General features: G+C 40.3%; 1 protein-coding gene across 4 annotated transcripts in view; it reads right to left on the bottom strand.

The window, feature by feature from the left end:
- Positions 1–612: 612 nt before the first annotated feature.
- The window catches only part of LOC114353914 (NADP-dependent malic enzyme), a 42,999-nt gene continuing 25,066 nt past the window's right edge, over positions 613–18,545 (bottom strand). For 2 of the 4 annotated variants that reach the window (XM_028306089.1, XM_028306087.1), the window contains exons 3-13: positions 11,677–11,835; positions 9,700–9,881; positions 9,259–9,419; positions 8,688–8,776; positions 6,020–6,135; positions 5,772–5,898; positions 5,447–5,672; positions 4,725–4,867; positions 4,067–4,240; positions 3,568–3,691; positions 613–2,804 (exon numbers count right to left, since the gene is read on the bottom strand). In XM_028306089.1, the coding sequence (XP_028161890.1) occupies positions 2,668–2,804; positions 3,568–3,691; positions 4,067–4,240; positions 4,725–4,867; positions 5,447–5,672; positions 5,772–5,898; positions 6,020–6,135; positions 8,688–8,776; positions 9,259–9,419; positions 9,700–9,881; positions 11,677–11,835 (1,638 nt within the window). In that variant the 3' untranslated portion in view covers positions 613–2,667. Of the gene's footprint in view, positions 2,805–3,567; positions 3,692–4,066; positions 4,241–4,724; positions 4,868–5,446; positions 5,673–5,771; positions 5,899–6,019; positions 6,136–8,225; positions 8,353–8,571; positions 8,777–9,258; positions 9,420–9,699; positions 9,882–11,676; positions 11,836–18,545 lie in introns of all 4 variants that reach the window. The other 2 variants (XM_028306088.1, XM_028306090.1) reach the window with 2 other exon arrangements.

Below are 18,545 nucleotides of genomic sequence, written 5' to 3'. Positions count from 1 at the left end.
GTAGACGGCATTATACATTCTGAATTATTTAACTTTCCAAATGATCGACTTATTGACTACGAGTATTGTATTTTTGTCATCATTCTGACGCCATTCATTTGTTTTTGTTAGGTTACATTTCTGCTTTTGACTTGTTTTTCTGACGTTCTATTGTTTATTGATGTTTTTGCTTAGTTTTATATTTTGTGAAAAACCCGCGGTCCAAGACATTGCGGGCTCCACGGTAATTCTTTCCAATTTTAATTAAGCGGTGTTTACACTGCTCATTTTATGTGCATTCCCTTCGAGAGGCCACTGTGGAAAAGGAAGGTTCATAAAGATTTAGCAGAATGATAAATTTGTAGATGTTGTAAGGTGGACGCTACAACTCGCCTGCGTTTTCCACAGTGGCCTCTCGAAGGGAACGCACATCTCATTTTAACAGTATTCATAGGACCTGTCTTGACAATTATTGTGATGATTGTAATCTATTCTGGTAAAAAAATATTGCAAGTGGTATGTGTGTGAAGGAAGTGTAGAGGATGAAGAAAAGAAAAGACAAATAGCTACGACTTCGCATCAAATATATTAAAATTTTCATAAAAATACCTCATACATATTCATATTAACTTAAACAATATTATTCATTTGAAGTAGGCAATCGAGCACTAGGTGTACTTGCTCGTTCTAGGAATAACATAAGTAGCAGTATTAAATAGGTATAACGATTTGGAATGGCTAAACATGGTAAGATACATGTGCAAGCTTATAATAAATGCGGTAATATTTTCTGAAAATGATCAACATTCGATATTTTTACAATAGCTTATTCAATTTTATTTATTGAAGTACATCTGGCATATAAATAAACAAAATGGTAACTACATCTATAACGTTAGGTACTATAAATAATTTCACCCTGTAATATACAAAAAATGGGCACAAATAATTTTACTGTCGTCAACATCTATTACGCCCATGAAGTAACTATCCGATCTATCAACAATTTTTAATTTTAATTGCGTAAATCCTAATCGAATGGACGACAAATTCTCCCACGCCATCTCTCCTCCAGGCTTGTATTATGTAATGAAGCTCAAATCCTGGTTCAAACTCAAGAGTTTACTCATACTTGAGGGTCATTGCTTAATACAGGCCAATACATCATTGCAAGCGCTCTGAACAGATTTTAGAATGAAAAACATGTATGATTATAAATAGTTAAAATTACTACTAAGAAGCAAGATGTTTTAGATCGATATCAAGATAAAAATGATTTAACGTGACACGATGAAAACATTTATAATGGAATTTGTGACGTCACATTGCCCAGGTGAGCTCGATCAATTTTAACAACATTTATTGAAATAGATGACAGATGAATTTATTCATAGTGTTATTTGGTGCACCTTTTAAATTAATTGGTGTTTACACGTATTTTACGCGCTAGGAAATTGCGAGTTAATATCTGCATATTTCGAATGTTGTAGAGAGAAAAACATGACGGATGGTATATCAGGAAAACATGCATATTTTTATTTAATGAGTCAAACCAGTTTTAGCACTTCCGAAATATGCGGATATTATGCACCTCTACAAAACTGCGATACACATAATTCCTTTATGTTTATGTAAATCACAGCTGCGCATAGTGTAGTTTCACGATCTTTGATCTTGTTTTCCATTGGAACTGTGTAATCAATTTTCATCGCTGAAGTGACTGGCCAATCTGTAATACGATCAAACAAAGATCGTGGTACCACAATAAAGTCCTTTAGATTCTGCCCGAAACTTGAAACAATGCTCAAATTAATTATGAACAGAGACATCGACTACCTATTAGCCAAGATTTACCACCATAATGGAAATTAAAACAATACGTTTCAGGCTGTGCTAGTAAACGATTTCAAGACATCTGCACTGTCTCACTTTAGCTTTTTAGGTGATTGAGTAAAAGTACCACTTTTCACTAAATTGGAGACGCGACAAGATGTGCTGAGACGGGCGGCATAGCAGGTTGATTATTTCTAACGAAGCGGAGCGAATACTTTTTCTCTTTTCGTCCCAGCTCCGGTCTCTCCCGCTCAGTGCGACATATTTGTGTGGAAGGCCGATAAAGCGTACAGCTTCGCATAACGATGTCCTATTGGTTTGCATCTCGTCTCGTCGCCACTTTGATGAACAACAGTGTTTAAATTCAAATCGTGCTCTTGCGACGACTGTGACATCTACATTAATCTAATTGGAGATGCCACACTGTCGTCGCAAATGGACGAAATCTGAAAATCGTTTACTAGTGGGCGTTAGTGCTTGTTCACGTTGACTCGCGGGCGCGGTGGCGGGCGCGGTGACGAAATAACAAACATATGTAGTGATTGCAAGTGTTCACGTACGAATCGCAGGTGCGGTCCAACTAGCGGGCAAGCTAGCGACTGGTGCGCGCGGAGCGCTCGCGGTAATTTCAACGCGTGAAGATGTTTGTGTGTGTTCATGTCAAACTAGCGGCGGCGCGCGCGTTTCACTCGCGACGTCACGTAAGTTCAACCAGTTTGAACTTGTCGCTAGAAACGATAGTACGTCACACTCGCGCGAACGCCTGGTGGTTAATGTGAACACGAGCTCGCAACGTTTCCCGCGCCCGCGCCCGCGCGTACCTACGTGAACAAGCACTTAGCGTGTGGTGGGTAGTTAGACCATGTCGACGCGCACCGTGGAGGCGGGCCACGAGTAGACGGGCGGGACGGCGCCGGCGTAGTGCACGTCGTACATTTGCGCGCGGATGAACTTCTCCGTGTCCAGGGGCTGCGGCAGCACTGACGCTTTGCCTGGGATAAAAAACATAAATTAATTTAGTTCATGTGGCTAAGAAGGTCAACGCAACGTGATGGATCCGCATATAAATACTCTTAACTGAGGTCCTCCGCTAAAACTGACGCGGATGCCCACCGCTGCTCATAGTGAACCGGTCCGCGCGCTTCAGGCCCTTAGGAGGTCGCAGAACTACAATATTCTATCAAGTTCTATTAATATTATATCACACTACAGCACTATCAATATCATTGTGAAAATTGTAGTTTACTGTTTCGAGATTTTCTATGCACTGTGTAGGTACTTTCCAAATAAATTGTTTGACTTTGAATGATTGTTACTTGGGACAGATGTCTTGCAAATTATGTCTTATGCGACACTTAAATGAAACCTATTGTATCGTTAAATGTAAACAAAAACCATAATACCTTGGAGGCATGGCAATGACAACCATACTTAATGGCAACTTTGCGGTTCATTTGACATCATGCTAATAAACATAATAGAACAGTACACCACCGTTGGTTATACCGTATGATTCAGAACAACAAGCCATTAAGGCGAGTGGTTTTTCATGGTCAGGTGGAAACTGGAAAAGCCATTTGAGCCTTTATCTCGTTCTTGTAAGACACAATATTTAGTATCAGGCTGACTCAAAACAATCGTTAATAGCTTGATTAAATATTGTGTATGGAGATAACAATATTTTCCTTTAAAAAAACCTTAATTCTTAGGTTTTTGTTTGCGTTGATGAATATATTTGTACGAAGAATATCTCACCGATTTGGTATGCGTGTTCGACGATCTTTTTGGCGATTTTCACGGAGCAGTTCTGGATCTCCTCTAGAGGTGGGTATAAGCTTCCCTTGTCCAAGTCTGTCTGTGACACGATGTCTGACAACGCCTGAAAACATAAGAAATAAAGTAAGTATTATTTCCTGTTGTTATGGTCATCAGAACATTGTAATCACGATATCATTGTAAACTCGACCAACTCCTGCGAGGTTCCTTAAGAGGTTGGTATTTAGATATCCATAAGGCGCATAAGCACACTATGTTAAACTATGAAATATTATTGTGTTCCTGAAAAGCACACGTGCTTTTCTTTTAGGCATAAAACTAGTTCTTGGAGTAGTATGTGATCGAAGGTGAAGTCTAATACTTTCAAGTTCTGTGACTGTTTTTTTTACATTGCCACCTTACCAGCTCCGTAACGTGCTTATTAGTTTTTAAGCCTGCAGATATCCACCGTTTTTCTCATAAATATAAAGAAAATTACCTCAGCAGCCAGCAGCATGAAGTCATCAGAAATATCGACAATGCCGGCACAGATGATGCCGAGGGCGAGCCCGGGGAAGATGTAGGCGTTGTTGCCCTGCCCGGGCCGCAGAACGCGCCCGTCCTTCGTGCGGTAGTCGGGGAATGGCGAGCCTGACGCGAAGATTGCGCGGTCCTGAGATGGAATACAAGGTTAGTAATACATACAGTATTTGCGTGTAATATAGTAACGACAAGATACAATTTTCAGCTTTAAATACGAGTTTGTGGTGTCGGTAAGTCAATGCATAGCGTGAGATAGGAGTGCGAAGCATCAGACAGGATAAAAAATCAAATGATTTCATTGGATCCCTTTTTTGCCTGTGGTCCTACTACCACGGAGTTCTACTAGTCGATCTATGGGCAATTTTTTTTTGCCAGTGGTCCATTACATCTTAAGTTGTAAAGTGTGGGTGATTATGGAATTGGTGAATTCCAACGATCGATACTGGCACGGTAAATTGCCTTGAATTAAATGGTTCTCAAATCGGTTTTCTGGTTGAATCAATTGAATGTCTTAGGTATTTATAACTTTGACATGAAGTGAGATTGTAGTCACAGCCGATCGAGTATGATGCAGCTTAAAATAAGAGCTGTGAAATTTTCCGTGTTATACATACGTCAGTGTTGCTGTAGGCCTCCTCGGCGGTGCACTCGGCCTTGCTGGTGGGGTTGGACAGCGCGAAGATGACGGGCCGGTCGTTGAACTGGCCCATCTTGCGCAGGATGGAGCTCGTGAACGCGCCGCCGATGGCCGCGGCACCTATAATGTAGGAGCTGTTTGGTTTTTGTGGCACAGAAAAGGCTTTATTTGAAATACCAGACAAATTACAAATATCCATGCCAAGACACTAAATGATAAAAAACATTGCTCTTTTATAGTAAAAGAAGAAATACGTGGAAGTTATTTGGGAAATTAACTGTTTCTAGAGCCTGGTCCGTGAGCACGTAGAATCCTGTCCAATGACCCCAAGCTACCCATCCCTATCGCTCGCGTGCAATGATATTGCTGTCGCGACTGTGCGACGGGCGCCCGCAGTGAGTGTGCGAGCGCGACAGCAACATAATTACGCGCGAGCGACAAGGATGGGTAGCTCGGGGTCACCGGACAAAATTCTACGTGCTCACGGACCAGGCTTTAGTACCACTAGATCATCATCATCGGCAGATGGAGCTAGTAATTTAGCCTACATTTCCCACGCTGAACATATGGGTTGGAGAGACCTCAATAACGTTAATACGCCTCCACGACATCCACATGAGAGAGTGGTCCTATTCTCCTACTACTACTACGAAACTACACTATAAATCTGACCTAGAATTAATTTCATAGGAAACTTACCAATAAGCACTGATGGCTTGACCTGGTCAACGACTTCCTCCAGAGTGCGCACGGGTGCTTGCTCCTTTGCGAACTTGTCCTTGTGCTCGTTGAGGCCTCCCTCGGGACGGTTCTTCACGATCAGTCCCTTGGAGTCCACCATGAAGATGCGTCCGCGTGCTTCAGCCTCTGGTGTACCCTCAGCCTTCATTGCCATCACGCACAGCTCGGCGATACCGAGAGATGCCTGTGGATTGAGAATATAGGTGAGTCCTTATTCTCTTTTTTATAAGTCCAAGTACTTTGGCGGTTAGAGGGATGATATCCTTATGGATTTGACTCTCACCTCTCCTGCTCCCTGGAAAACGATGGTGTTTTCGGACAGCTTCTTGCCGGTAACCCTGAGACTGGCCAGCAGACCAGCGACTGCCACTGACGCGGTACCCTGGATGTCATCGTTGAATGTGCAGTACCTGTAACAAAACACTTACAAATTGAATCACAGAAGACCACGGGACTGCGAATCTTTTCTGATCATCTTGAGAAACAAGAGTTCTCGATTTTACGAAAAAAAAAACCTTGAAGGTTACTCACTTGCCACGGTATTTCTCCAGCAGCCTGAAGGCATTAGCGTTACCGAAGTCCTCGAACTGGATGAGGCAGTTCTGTCCGAAACGGCGCACGACCGCTTGCATGAACTCTTCAACGAACTCGTCGTACTCCGCGCCGCGCACGCGCTTCTCACGAAGCNGTTCTGGATCTCCTCTAGAGGGGGGTACAAGCTTCCCTTGTCCAAGTCTGTCTGTGACACGATGTCTGACAACGCCTGAAAACATAAGAAATAAAGTAGGTATTATTTCCTGTTGTTATGATCATCAGAACATTGTAATTACGATATCATTGTAAACTGAGAGCAACTCCTGCGAGGTTCCTTAAGAGGTTTGTATTTAGTTATCCATAAGGTGCATAAGCATACAATGTTGAACTATGAACTATGTCTTGTTCCTGAAAAGCACACATGCTTTTCTTTCAGGCATAAAACATAGTTTTTGGAGTAGTACTATGTGATCGAAGGTGAAGTACAATACTTTCAAGTTCTGTGACTGTGATCTTTTTACATTGCCACCTTGTCAGCTCCGTTACGTGCGTATTAGTTTTTAAGGCTGTAAAGACTCACCGTTTTTCTTATGGTGCGTCCACATAGGGCGCACGGGCTGGCGCGGCACGCTGGTCATCCTGCTCACCCTGCTCTTGAGTGAGCAGGATGTTGAGTTTGCCGCGCGAGCGCTTTCGCCCAGTGTGGATGCACCATTATAAATATAAAGTGAATTTACCTCAGCGGCGAGCAGCATGAAGTCATCAGAAATATCGACAATGCCGGCACAGATGATGCCGAGGGCGAGCCCGGGGAAGATGTAGGCGTTGTTGCCCTGCCCGGGCCGCAGCACGCGCCCGTCCTTTGTGCGGTAGTCGGGGAATGGCGAGCCTGATGCGAAGATCGCGCGATCCTGTGCAGGTAAGGTTTAGTATAAGGTGATTTTGTTCCTTGTAAAGGTATTTCCTTATCATTGGGCTATTGTTTTTATACTTACTTACTTAACAGTTAGCACCATTGGCAAGTATAAGGACCTTACTCTACAGTAGTGGTAAGTGCAAATGCGATAATCCTTCTGTCTTAGCCACTAGCAGTGACAGCTTACTCTACTCTCCTTTCTCTTGATCTGAAGTTAACATAGCTACCTAATTTTCTTAAATCGCCATCGTAGCATTAATGAATACAAACGGTTCTTCGTTAATTAGATACTGGCACGGTAAAGTTCCTTGAATCAACTGGTTTCATATCGGTTTTCAGGTTGGATCAATTTAAAATACTTTTCTAAATTTATTCGCTTCTGGATTAATTCTGACTATAACAATGGTGGACGTCAAGTGAGATTGTGGTCACATCCAATTAAATAAGAGATGTGGTTAGCTATGTCATACATACATCAGTATTGCTGTAGGCCTCCTCGGCAGTGCACTCGGCCTTGCTGGTGGGGTTGGACAGCGCGAAGATGACGGGCCGGTCGTTGAACTGGCCCATCTTGCGCAGGATGGAGCTCGTGAACGCGCCGCCGATGGCCGCGGCACCTATAATGTAGAAGTTACGTTAGCAGCTGTTTGGTTTTACAGTACAGAAGAGACTAAAATACCAGATTTGTCTGGTACAAATTATCCAAGGCAAGACACATGTCATGAGAAAAAACATCGCGCTATTATAACAAAAGAAGAAAGGCGTAAATGTTTTTGATGAACTGTTTCTGGTACCACTAGGTTATCATCATCGGCAGATGGAGCTGGTAATTGAGCCTACATTTCCCATGCTGAACGTTGACGAAGTCGCCTCCAAGATATCCACGGGAAGAGAGAGAGTGGTCCTATTCTGTTCTGACGAAACCACAAGGCCTAGAATTAATAGAAAACTTACCAATAAGCACTGATGGCTTGACCTGGTCAACGACTTCCTCCAGAGTGCGCACGGGTGCTTGCTCCTTTGCGAACTTGTCCTTGTGCTCGTTGAGGCCTCCCTCGGGACGGTTCTTCACGATCAGTCCCTTGGAGTCCACCATGAAGATGCGCCCACGCGCGTCGGCCTCAGGTGTGCCTTCAGCCTTCATTGCCATCACGCACAATTCGGCGATACCGAGAGACGCCTGTGGATTGAGAATATAGGTGAGTCCTTGATCTCTTTTTTTAAGTTAGTCCAGTAAAAAGCCCTAGGACTTTGGCGGGATGAATTCTTTCTGGGTTTGATTCTTACCTCTCCTGCTCCCTGGAAAACGATGGTGTTTTCGGACAGCTTCTTGCCGGTAACCCTGAGACTGGCCAGCAGACCAGCAACTGCCACTGACGCGGTACCCTGGATGTCATCGTTGAATGTGCAGTACCTGTAACAATACACTTACAAATTTAAATACCACTCTCTAAAATATAAAAACAAATATCGCTACGTTAGCTACTAAGTACTAGTCTCCTTTCTGCACTAGACAGAAAGGAGACGGCCACATTTTTGGTATTATGCGGTCTCAGGGGACCACTGGACTACGGGTCTCTTCTGTTCATCCTGAGAAACAAAACATCCGAATCATTAGAGGTCAGTTACTCACTTGCCACGGTATTTCTCCAGCAGCCTGAAGGCATTAGCGTTACCGAAGTCCTCGAACTGGATGAGGCAGTTCTGTCCGAAGCGGCGCACGACTGCCTGCATGAATTCTTCAACGAACTCGTCGTACTCCGCGCCGCGCACGCGCTTCTCACGAAGCCCGATGTATAACGGGTCATCCAGCATTGTTTGGTTGTTTGTACCAACGTCTATGGAAAAGAGCGGGTTTATGAGTTGCTGTATTTTTTCTTACAACTGAGTTTGCATCGACCTGCATCTCGGTAAGTAATAAAAGCTTAGAAGAATCATACATATTCACTCGAGTATGGATGATACATAAGCTAATTGAAAGAAAACCACTTCAAGTTGCTTTCAACCTTTGCCACTACGAAGAAATTTTTGGACCTTTTTACGTGAATCTTTTTTGAACACAGTAGACCTTTGCCTCTAAGGCCCAGAACAGACGGTGAAACGCACTGCAACGAAACTGCAACTTTCTGATGATTCTGATAGATAAAACTGAAAGTTTCAAACTGGTCGCGTCATGTGTGGTCTCTCAACGGACGCTATGGCAGAAACTTAGATGCAACTCAAAAGTAACTAGCAGAAGTTGCAGTTTCGTTGCGTTTCACCGTCTGTTCTGGGCCTTAGTAAGACGTGAAGCGTCATTTTTTCTTTCTTCATTTCTTACCTAGTGTAATGGGCAGGCACTGGTGTGGCTTGATGCCCGCAAGAGCGGTGTACAACGCCAGCTTGCCGACAGGGATGCCCATACCACACGCTCCCAAGTCTCCCAGACCGAGGATACGCTCGCCGTCGGTCACCACGATGGCACGGACGTCTGTTTCAGGCCTATGACGTAAAAATAATTCTTTACTGAAAGCACTCTATGGAGAAAGAAATAAAACAAGGAAAAGGTGAACAGGAGAGTTTTAGAGTGGAAAACCAATTTGTCTGCACCTACGACAGTTAGCGAGCTTAACATTTTACAAAACTAGAGTACTTATCCAAAGATAATAATTTCGCGAAGTTGATAGATCGATAAACTGTTGATTCAGAGAAATTTCAAAGAACCTCTGTTACTTGCAACTCTCCTCTGTCTCCAAAATCCCAAACTTAAATGATCACTTACCAGTTCTTAAGCACCTCATAGACGTGTCCCTTATCGTGGATGGTGATGAAGAGACCGCGCGGGCGCCGGTACACCAGCCCGTACTTCTGGCAGGCCAGGCCCACAGTTGGGGTGTACACGATGGGCAGCATCTGGGCCACGTTCTCGCCGACGAAGCGGTAGAACAAGTGCTCGTTGCGGTCCTGGAAATGGGGCCAGTTTAGTATATGGCATATCTCTCTTAAGCCGCGTCCACAACGGGCGCATGGGCTCGCGAGATGGTAGAGATGAACATAGAGTTGAAAACTATAGACTATGACTAACTACACTGTATCTATGCAATTTGTGTATTTGTAAGCTGTTTGTTTTCTGAATAAACCAAAAAAATAAAATAAAAACATTTGAACTTTCCATCTAAAGAGAGGACGTTGGCGAATAAAGTTGTATTCCGAATTCCGATTAATTTATTCTATGACTGACTCTGACTTCATTTTAAAGCAAGTCTGCAAGAGTGAATAAGCTTACGAGTTTTTTTTTACTATCCAAGACTGCATTTAGGCTTATTAACATCAAATAACTCATTTTCATCATTGATGTATTCACTGTTCATTCTTATAAAACGCTATTTTCTTTAGGTACATCAATATTATACTCACGAGTTTTGCATAAAGGTAAGCTTAATGGATAATAACCATTAATGGGTGCGAAAAATACGACCTTGTCAAGATACGTGACGAGGCATTAATATTTGCGATCCTATAAATGTTAAATCACTGTCAGAGCACCACCATTCTCACTGTGAGAGGAGGAAATTATCGGCGTAGCCTTGTAAGGCCTAAGTTTGCAGTGTGCTGATTGTTGTTATCATGACTACATTTTAAGTTTAGTAGGATTCCCATTACGTTTGATCGACCGATCCGATTACGTAAATAAGATAGGAGAAATTGGCAGTGATTGCATTTCTCTGACAGATAACCATAAAATTATGACAAGTTTGCTCCTCTTTTGTAAGACAAGTCGCTGAATATTTTTCGTATAACTTTACAGTATAAGTGCTTGCCTTGGACGTCATAACTGTAGCAAGTTTTCGCAACACTTTTTAATGGCTATTAAATCCATGACATAGGGGATGACCTTGCGGGCTTGCAAGACGCCCGCGGCGGGAACCACGCTTGACGGAACCTCTTGCCTCATGCTTTTAACACGATTTTTAACTGGCACTGAGTAAGCAGGTTTTAATCATAGGAGTGTCTTGTCAAATTTAGAGGCATATAACTAGTGGTAGAGTTTCACGCGCTTAAGTCAATTAGGTAGGAGTTCTAACTCAAGGGCGCTCATAGCATCTTTTCGTTAAAATATGTAGGCGTTAATATGAGAAGTATCTACTTCTGAATAAAAAGTAAACCTATAAAAGTATTTTGCAAGGTTGCACCTCGCAGCAGTAAATTACGTATTATCTTATCTCGATCTTATCATAATAAACTCAATTGTGTGACGACTAACGATCAGATTAAAACTACTATATTTACTTTGCTTTTAGAATTGACATCATCATCATCATATTTTTAACCTCAAACCAATACCTAGTTTTACCCTAGTTCTTTCACTATTGATTACCTAGTTTAGGGAACAAACCATAAGCAGTAACTGCTCCATCGCTTTATACCTAAGTATGTCGTTGCTCGGAGCATAACCTTTATTCCCCAACGGCCCTCCATAACGCTGTATGGCCTAGTTTAGCTGCTAATCCGGTAAGGTATGTCAGCGACCTCTATTCGATTACGATCTCTTGGATGACGCATGAAAATTATTGCTTAAAAGAATCGATAGCTTCTAAAATATCAAACTTGTAGATATTCTTGAGGTATTTTCCTTGTTTCTATTGTGTACCATTGATTTTAGCATCCCATTTTTAGAAGTTATTTATAGACATGTTTTGTATGATTAGTGGTAAATAATATTTAAAGATATGTTTTGTATTATTAAAGGTAAACTCACAAGCAATCCCATAAGATAGATGTATTTGTTGAGCGGGTCCTCGTAGCGGTCGATAGACAGCTTGCACAGCTGGACCTGCTCCTCCTGGCTCTTCACCCTGGCTGGCAGCAGACCGTGGATGCCGAGCACCTGCCTCTCCTCGATTGAGAAGGCCATACCCTGGGGAAGAAAGAAACAATCCATTAAAATCGCTGAATAAATTTTTTGATTGTCTTAAAATTATTTACAGTCTACAAAAGTATAAAAAAAGAAACCAAAGAAGGATAATTTGATAGAAACAAACATCTGGGTGACAAAAGGATCTTATTTCCGTAAAAACATCTAGAAAAGTTCTGAAACAAAGGTAAAGACGGTTCGAGTCCCTATTTATTGATAGAATGGACGTCGTATCTTTTTTGTTAGGGCTATTTGCGCTTCAATAGCATCCCTTGTGCGATTAGATTGAAATAACGACATTCTCTTGCTTTTGTTTCGCGTTGAAACGTGTATATTTTATAACATTTTCACTTTCCAGTCCAAGTAACAATAGACTTCCTGAGGGAAACAATCCTACATTCAATTAACCTATCGACTTTCGGGCGAGCGGAGTTGTAGGCAAAGCCAAGTAAATCAATAAATCATTTACGGCAAAAACGTTATTGTCATGACTCCGCTCGTTTTTTCCCGCAAATTCACATATTCACGATGATTACGTCATACCGATATCCGGAAATGACCGAGCGAACGGTTGACAGTCAGCTGGGAGCCATGACGTCAGCGGCGTCACACTCAGAGAGAAGTGACCATGACTGAGACACATACCGGACTATAAGTATTTGCGTCAGTTTAATCAAATTGCATTGTAAGGTACTTGTTCCCGGAATTTTGCATATGATCAAGACACAAAAAAGATGTACTTAGAGATACAACTAAACCCTTTTCTCAGCTTGTAATTCCATAATCCTATTTATTAATTTCGCAAACTTACAAACGTTGGTCATCCTATTTGACCTTCATCATTGAAATCATGCACACCAGTTCCGATCAATTCTGAGGACGCTATCACCCGGGCTTAAATGTTGTTTTCCAATGGCTCTACCATTCGTTGCAGTCGTTCATATCAGTAGTCCGCCGATTGCGTGCCAAGTGCGCTTTGATTACTCTATCGACATTCAAATTGTGAACTTTGCATTGAAATCGCGAGACTATTAGAATTTAAATGTAACTGAAATGAAAATAAATAACTAAGGATGAATGTTTATTCAAAACTAGCTGTCCGCCCGCGGCTTCGCCCCCGTGGAATTTTGTCTGTCACAGAAAAACAATATCGCGCGCGTATTTGCTCACCGTTTAGACCTACCCTGGACTACGACAAACATTTTAAAACCAAAATCAGCATATTGTTTTATTCCTGGCGAATACAGCCGTTTCCGTTGCAAATTTCTCCCTAACAATTTCTTTTATTTGTCAGTTTCGTGCGGTCTGAAGAAAACTGTATTGATGATAAAACTATTATCTCGTATCACATCTTTCTGATTAATATTGTAATACTCGTAGAATATGTCATATTGTTCCCGCTTTTGAAGCCGGCTGCGACCCGTTTTATCATTTATAACGGTGTCGTGCAAATCCCTTTCAGACTAACTGGCCCTACCAGCCTTCATCATAAATCTTCTGAATGTTTTATTCAAACGGCTCTCGCTTTTAAAAGGGCTGTTCTTCCTGTTTAATATTCAAAATCATTAAATTGTAACGGGTTCCATATCTAAGGAAATTTCCAAAATCATACTTTTGTGTAGCGCTGCTGTTCACTTGCAAGTTTAAAACTACTCTGTATTGTTTCTAACTGCAATTACGAGTAACACTTAATACTTTGATGTTACTTATGTACTTAAATAAAATATATAACCTCAAATGACACACGTGTACAATTTAAATTCACAGCCTTAATTAATTCAATTCGTTAACAAAAAATCAATTTCAATAAACTTTACCAATCTACACGCTACCCTCGCGTCTGGGGGCGTGTCTCTGACGTTTGTTTTGACTGAAACTCAAATTAATATGCAAACTGCGAACTTATTAACACGACGAAACTCCGCAACGAGCCGCTGTTAGAATAAAAGCTACGTGCCCGAAAGTTAGGCGAAATTATTAGAGAAAACTAAATAGGAAAATAGGACACATTTTCCAATAGAAAAGTTTCATTGTGATACGCTAACAATATTTAAGACTTCAATTAAATCAAATGAAATATGTGTAATATACCTTATTGCCCAAACTAATTAAAGGATTAAATCGGTGCTTAAAATCTATTTTCTTTCCACTAATCGATCGACCGAAAATCGATCTAATACCAGAGTCACATAGCTCAATAATTTCATGCTAGATAACTTTTTAGCAGAACAAATAAATAGGCATGATCAATAAGACTAATCTAAAAAGCACAAGAACCGAAACCAACCCTTGAGTCACAGGAGGCGAGGCACTCTGGCACTCCGTAGAGGTCACGACGAGGCGCCAGCTGCCACCAATCTCTTTCCATTTTATTTATCCTTTGTCACTACGCCCATCAACACCTAGACATATTCCTCTAATGGTTAGCAGCGATCTCTCTAGCTCTATTTTTCTCCCTTTTATAAGTTGTGGCCTTTAAGTAGAAGTAGGTACTCCTTATTTTCCTTTCATTTACAACCGCTGTATTCTTATATTCTGTGACTCCCTCGATAATTCTGGTAATCCCTCAATAACTCCGTAATTTGTAAAAGAGTGGCTCTCGAATCGACTTTCTTAATCCACTGCTATTATTGTAAGATCCGACAATGAATAAGTCATTAAGGACGTCCCGTCGTCACAGAAATTGTGTTTTAACTTTGCACGAACTTGAGAAATCCTTGTGATGTTTTGCCATTTCCAAATAATGGCTCCTTAAAAGTAAGAATTTACGTGCTCTTGGGTTTAACAGGCAAAATAAAGTACTTTTTTAATTTGTTTGTTACAATGAACAGTTTCGTCAATATGCTACATAAAATTTTTACGAATAAACAAACAATTATTTGTAAATATTATTATGTAAGTGTGTTGTAAGTTCAGTCATCCGAAAAAGGGTTACGTTTTCAACCCTTGCGCAAATTATATTACTAACTAGCTGACCCGGCGAACTTTGTTCCGCCATAATGGCAATAAATAAGCAGACTTTTTTTTTATTTTGAACGGGATAAAAAGTATCCTATGTCCTTCTCCTGGCTCTAAACTACCTCCCCTGACAATTTTCAGCTAAATCGGTTCAGCCGTTCTTGAGTTATAAGTGGTGTAACTAACACGACTTTCTTTTATATTATAGATAGATTGGAAATGCAACTATTTTCATAAGCAATCAAGAGATTTTTTACAAAACAATACAAAAAATTATGTCATTACAACATCACAACTGTGCCAATTCTTTTCTTAGAATTTCTTCTGAACACAATGCATATCGCCCTACCCACCCACTGACACAAGAACCGTTTACTTTATGTGCAAACAATTTCACAGTTTACGAGCTTCTGCGCGATATCGTCGTTTCACTTCTTTGTAAAATACAATGCGCTCTAAACTCTCGTAAGTAGACTTTACAATATCTTTCTTATTTTCCGAGCCATTGTGCTGGCAAGTCTGAGCTCCGGTTACAATATTGACACTTTTTCCAGAGATTTACTAAAATCGTTTCGTAGTACACGTCTTTCGTAGTGGACTACCGCTACGAAAGACGTGTACTACGAAACGTAGCGTCTACTACGAGTACGGTCTGCTACGAACTGTATACTGCTACGAAATGTACACTGTTACGAACAGTATACTGCTACGAACAGCATACTGCTACGAACAGTATACTGCTACGAACAGAATACTGCTACGAAGTGTATACTGCTACCAGCTGCAGCTTCCGTAGTATACAGAAGACAAGAAAAGCGGTGTTACTTTGTGATAATTGAGATTTGAGAAGGATTTTTTTCCAAAATGGTAAGATCAAAATATAGATTAATCAATAATACTAGTCTAAGAGGCACTGCTAAATAGGCAAGTGTTAGAATATAACAAAGGTGGCAAGGTAACACAAATAATTACATAATCATGACTACACACACATATACAGTTACAATAAAAGTTAAAATGTAAACACACTGTTACGAACAAACTTTGTACTACAAAAGTTTTCAAACGAGTTGGCCGTGCTAACAAAATTACTGCGGCGAAACGTGGCACATTGCAAACCACTCCTACCAAAGCCACAGGAGTACTGCTTGAAGTGGGACATTGCAAGAAACACCATTAGAAATTTATTAGAAAACGTGTTGCGGGCGATACCCGATCGATCGACGCCGACAAAGCGGTTCATATCATAACATAGAATATTGTTATTACGATAAACACGACGCTAGCCGTATCAAGGAGTACTATTTATCACGGTCAGAAGGCTAAATGATTCACCGGCCCATACAGCGGATTATTTCACCTTAGTACCTACAATGTAACTTTATTTTTGAAATAATGATAAAAACTTCTATCAAACATTGACTTAAGTTTAAGCTACTTATTAAGTAAGACTTCCTAAATAATTCGGCCTTCAACTTGAACCAACTACGAGTTTGAACGACGTGAACTGCCATTGTGACCGATACCTAGATGTTAGTAAAAGTAACATACCTAGGTTCTTTTAGACAAAGAATTTAGAGACCGGTCGTTGTAGAAATCCTTGGGGAAGGCCTTTGTCCAGCAGTGGATATCATTTATCTGAAACGAACGAACTCTAAAGCTCAAAAGCTTTATCTTACTCGTAGTAGAAACGAAGATCTGCAAGATTACTAATGAATTGGATTAACAAGACTTCGTCACATCTTCTCTTCGATTCAATTTCGATACGAGAACGCGGAGCACATGTTTGTGAAGGAAAATTGTGTTTATTTTGCTGAGTACGAGTTTAAAGACGGGCAAGCATACGAAGTACCAACAAACACATGTACGTACATAATAATGTAACAAATAGGACCATTTTTAAACAGAAAAAGCTTGAATTTATATGAATTACCTAGGATTAAAATAAATAGCTGTGTGTTGAGCTCATACATATTAGATTACCCCAGACCTATTTCAGAAAGGCCCTCGTTACGTTATTTACCCACAAAATAGCCGTCCGCAATCAAGTAGGCAAACACACTAAAGGCACAAGTACACCAAATATTATTCGCGCGAACAATACATTATTATACATTTTTTATAAATTTTCGTGCGCGCACTGTCTCAAACAATGACGTAGATAAGCTTTGTGCTACTTATACGAACGAATAAATAAAAAAAGACCTTCCTGAGAGAATCAACTAGTGAAACGTTGTACATCGGTGGTAGGTACACCACCTTTATGATTTAAACTAATTTTGACCGTTACTAAGTAAACAGTTTTTGGCTGTATAAATTACCCTGATTCTGAATGTGTATTTGATTTTCGTGGGTGGTAGGTTACCTTTGTGCAATGAATAATTAACTTTTTTTTGAAGTTTTTATACAAAAAAATAACATTTGCATATCTAGTATTAACGATGATACGTTTACTATTTATCTATTCACGTAAACGTAATAAGAATACGGAATGACGAATCAAGAAAATTCATAGTCATCTAAATGGATTAAATAAATAAGACAACATAATTCTCAAGCCGAATGCGACAACTTGTTCGACAAGTATTACACATTCTACTTGCATGTTTAGTTGAAGTAATCTATCATCAAAGGCTATCACCTACACATATTTCTCAATACAATCTGTAGTGTAGATCATAATCTGATTGTAATTAATTAATATATTCGGTTATACAGGGTGTCCCAAAAACAATGGATAACCCTGTAACCATCGATAGGCCTCGCCATGGTCTTCCTAACGTCCAATTTTGACCCCAGTAAAAATATCACCGTTTTCAAGATTTTTAAGTTTTAGTGCATTTTTAGAAAATTTTCACCTGCGATTACTTTTTCTCATGCCATTTCTACAAATGAGGATACTTTTCAATCTAGTTGTTTTCCTTATCACAAGGGATAGTTGGGCTATCAAAAGAAAAGATTAAAGTTCAACAAACTAGTTTAAAAGTATGAAAATTTTAAGAAATTGCAGAGAAGAAGGAAAAATTAATTCATTGTCTTGCACTTTTGATCAGCCATCGTGTAAAAAAAATGTAGGAAGACCATCGTGCCCATTACCTTAAAAACTTCCTTGGTTAATTGAGATTCTAAAAAGGTATCACAAGCCTATGTTTTCTGTATTATTTTTATCTTATGGCTACTTGAATAGCAACTAGTATGAAAACTGCAAAAATGAGTTTTTCTCGTAATAGTTAAACTTTGACTGCATAGTGGCATTAAATACAAATGGATAATTTTTGGTGTAGGAATTTTAATAAAGCAACATTTTATCATCATCATCATCATCATTTCAGCCATAGGACGTCCACTGCTGAACATAGGCCTGTACCCCAATGATTTTCATAATGACCGCTTGGTAGCGGCCTGCATCCAGCACCTTCCTGCTTACCTTTATGAGGTCGTCGGTCCACTTTGTAGGTGGACGCCCTACGATGCGCTTTCCGGTACGTAGCCTCCACTTGAACCTTTTAGTAGATAAATTGTAACTTTTGAAGTGCAAGACAATGAATTAATTTTTCCTTCTCTTCTGCAATTTCTTAAAATTTTCATACTTTCAAACTAGTTTGTTAAACTTTGATCTTTTCTTTTGATAGCTCAACTATCCCTTGTGATAAGGAAAAAAATTAGATTGAAAAGTATCCTTATTTGTAGAAATGGCATGAGAAAAAGTAATCGCAGGTGGCAATTTTGCTAAAAATGCACAAAAACTTAAAAAT

This window comes from Ostrinia furnacalis, unplaced genomic scaffold, assembly GCF_004193835.3.
Source record: "Ostrinia furnacalis isolate ACB-3 unplaced genomic scaffold, ASM419383v2 OfSCF1862, whole genome shotgun sequence".
Classification (NCBI taxonomy): Eukaryota; Metazoa; Arthropoda; class Insecta; order Lepidoptera; family Crambidae; genus Ostrinia; species Ostrinia furnacalis.
Note: the sequence above shows the minus strand (reverse complement) of the source record. Positions and strands in the feature narration are given on the sequence as shown.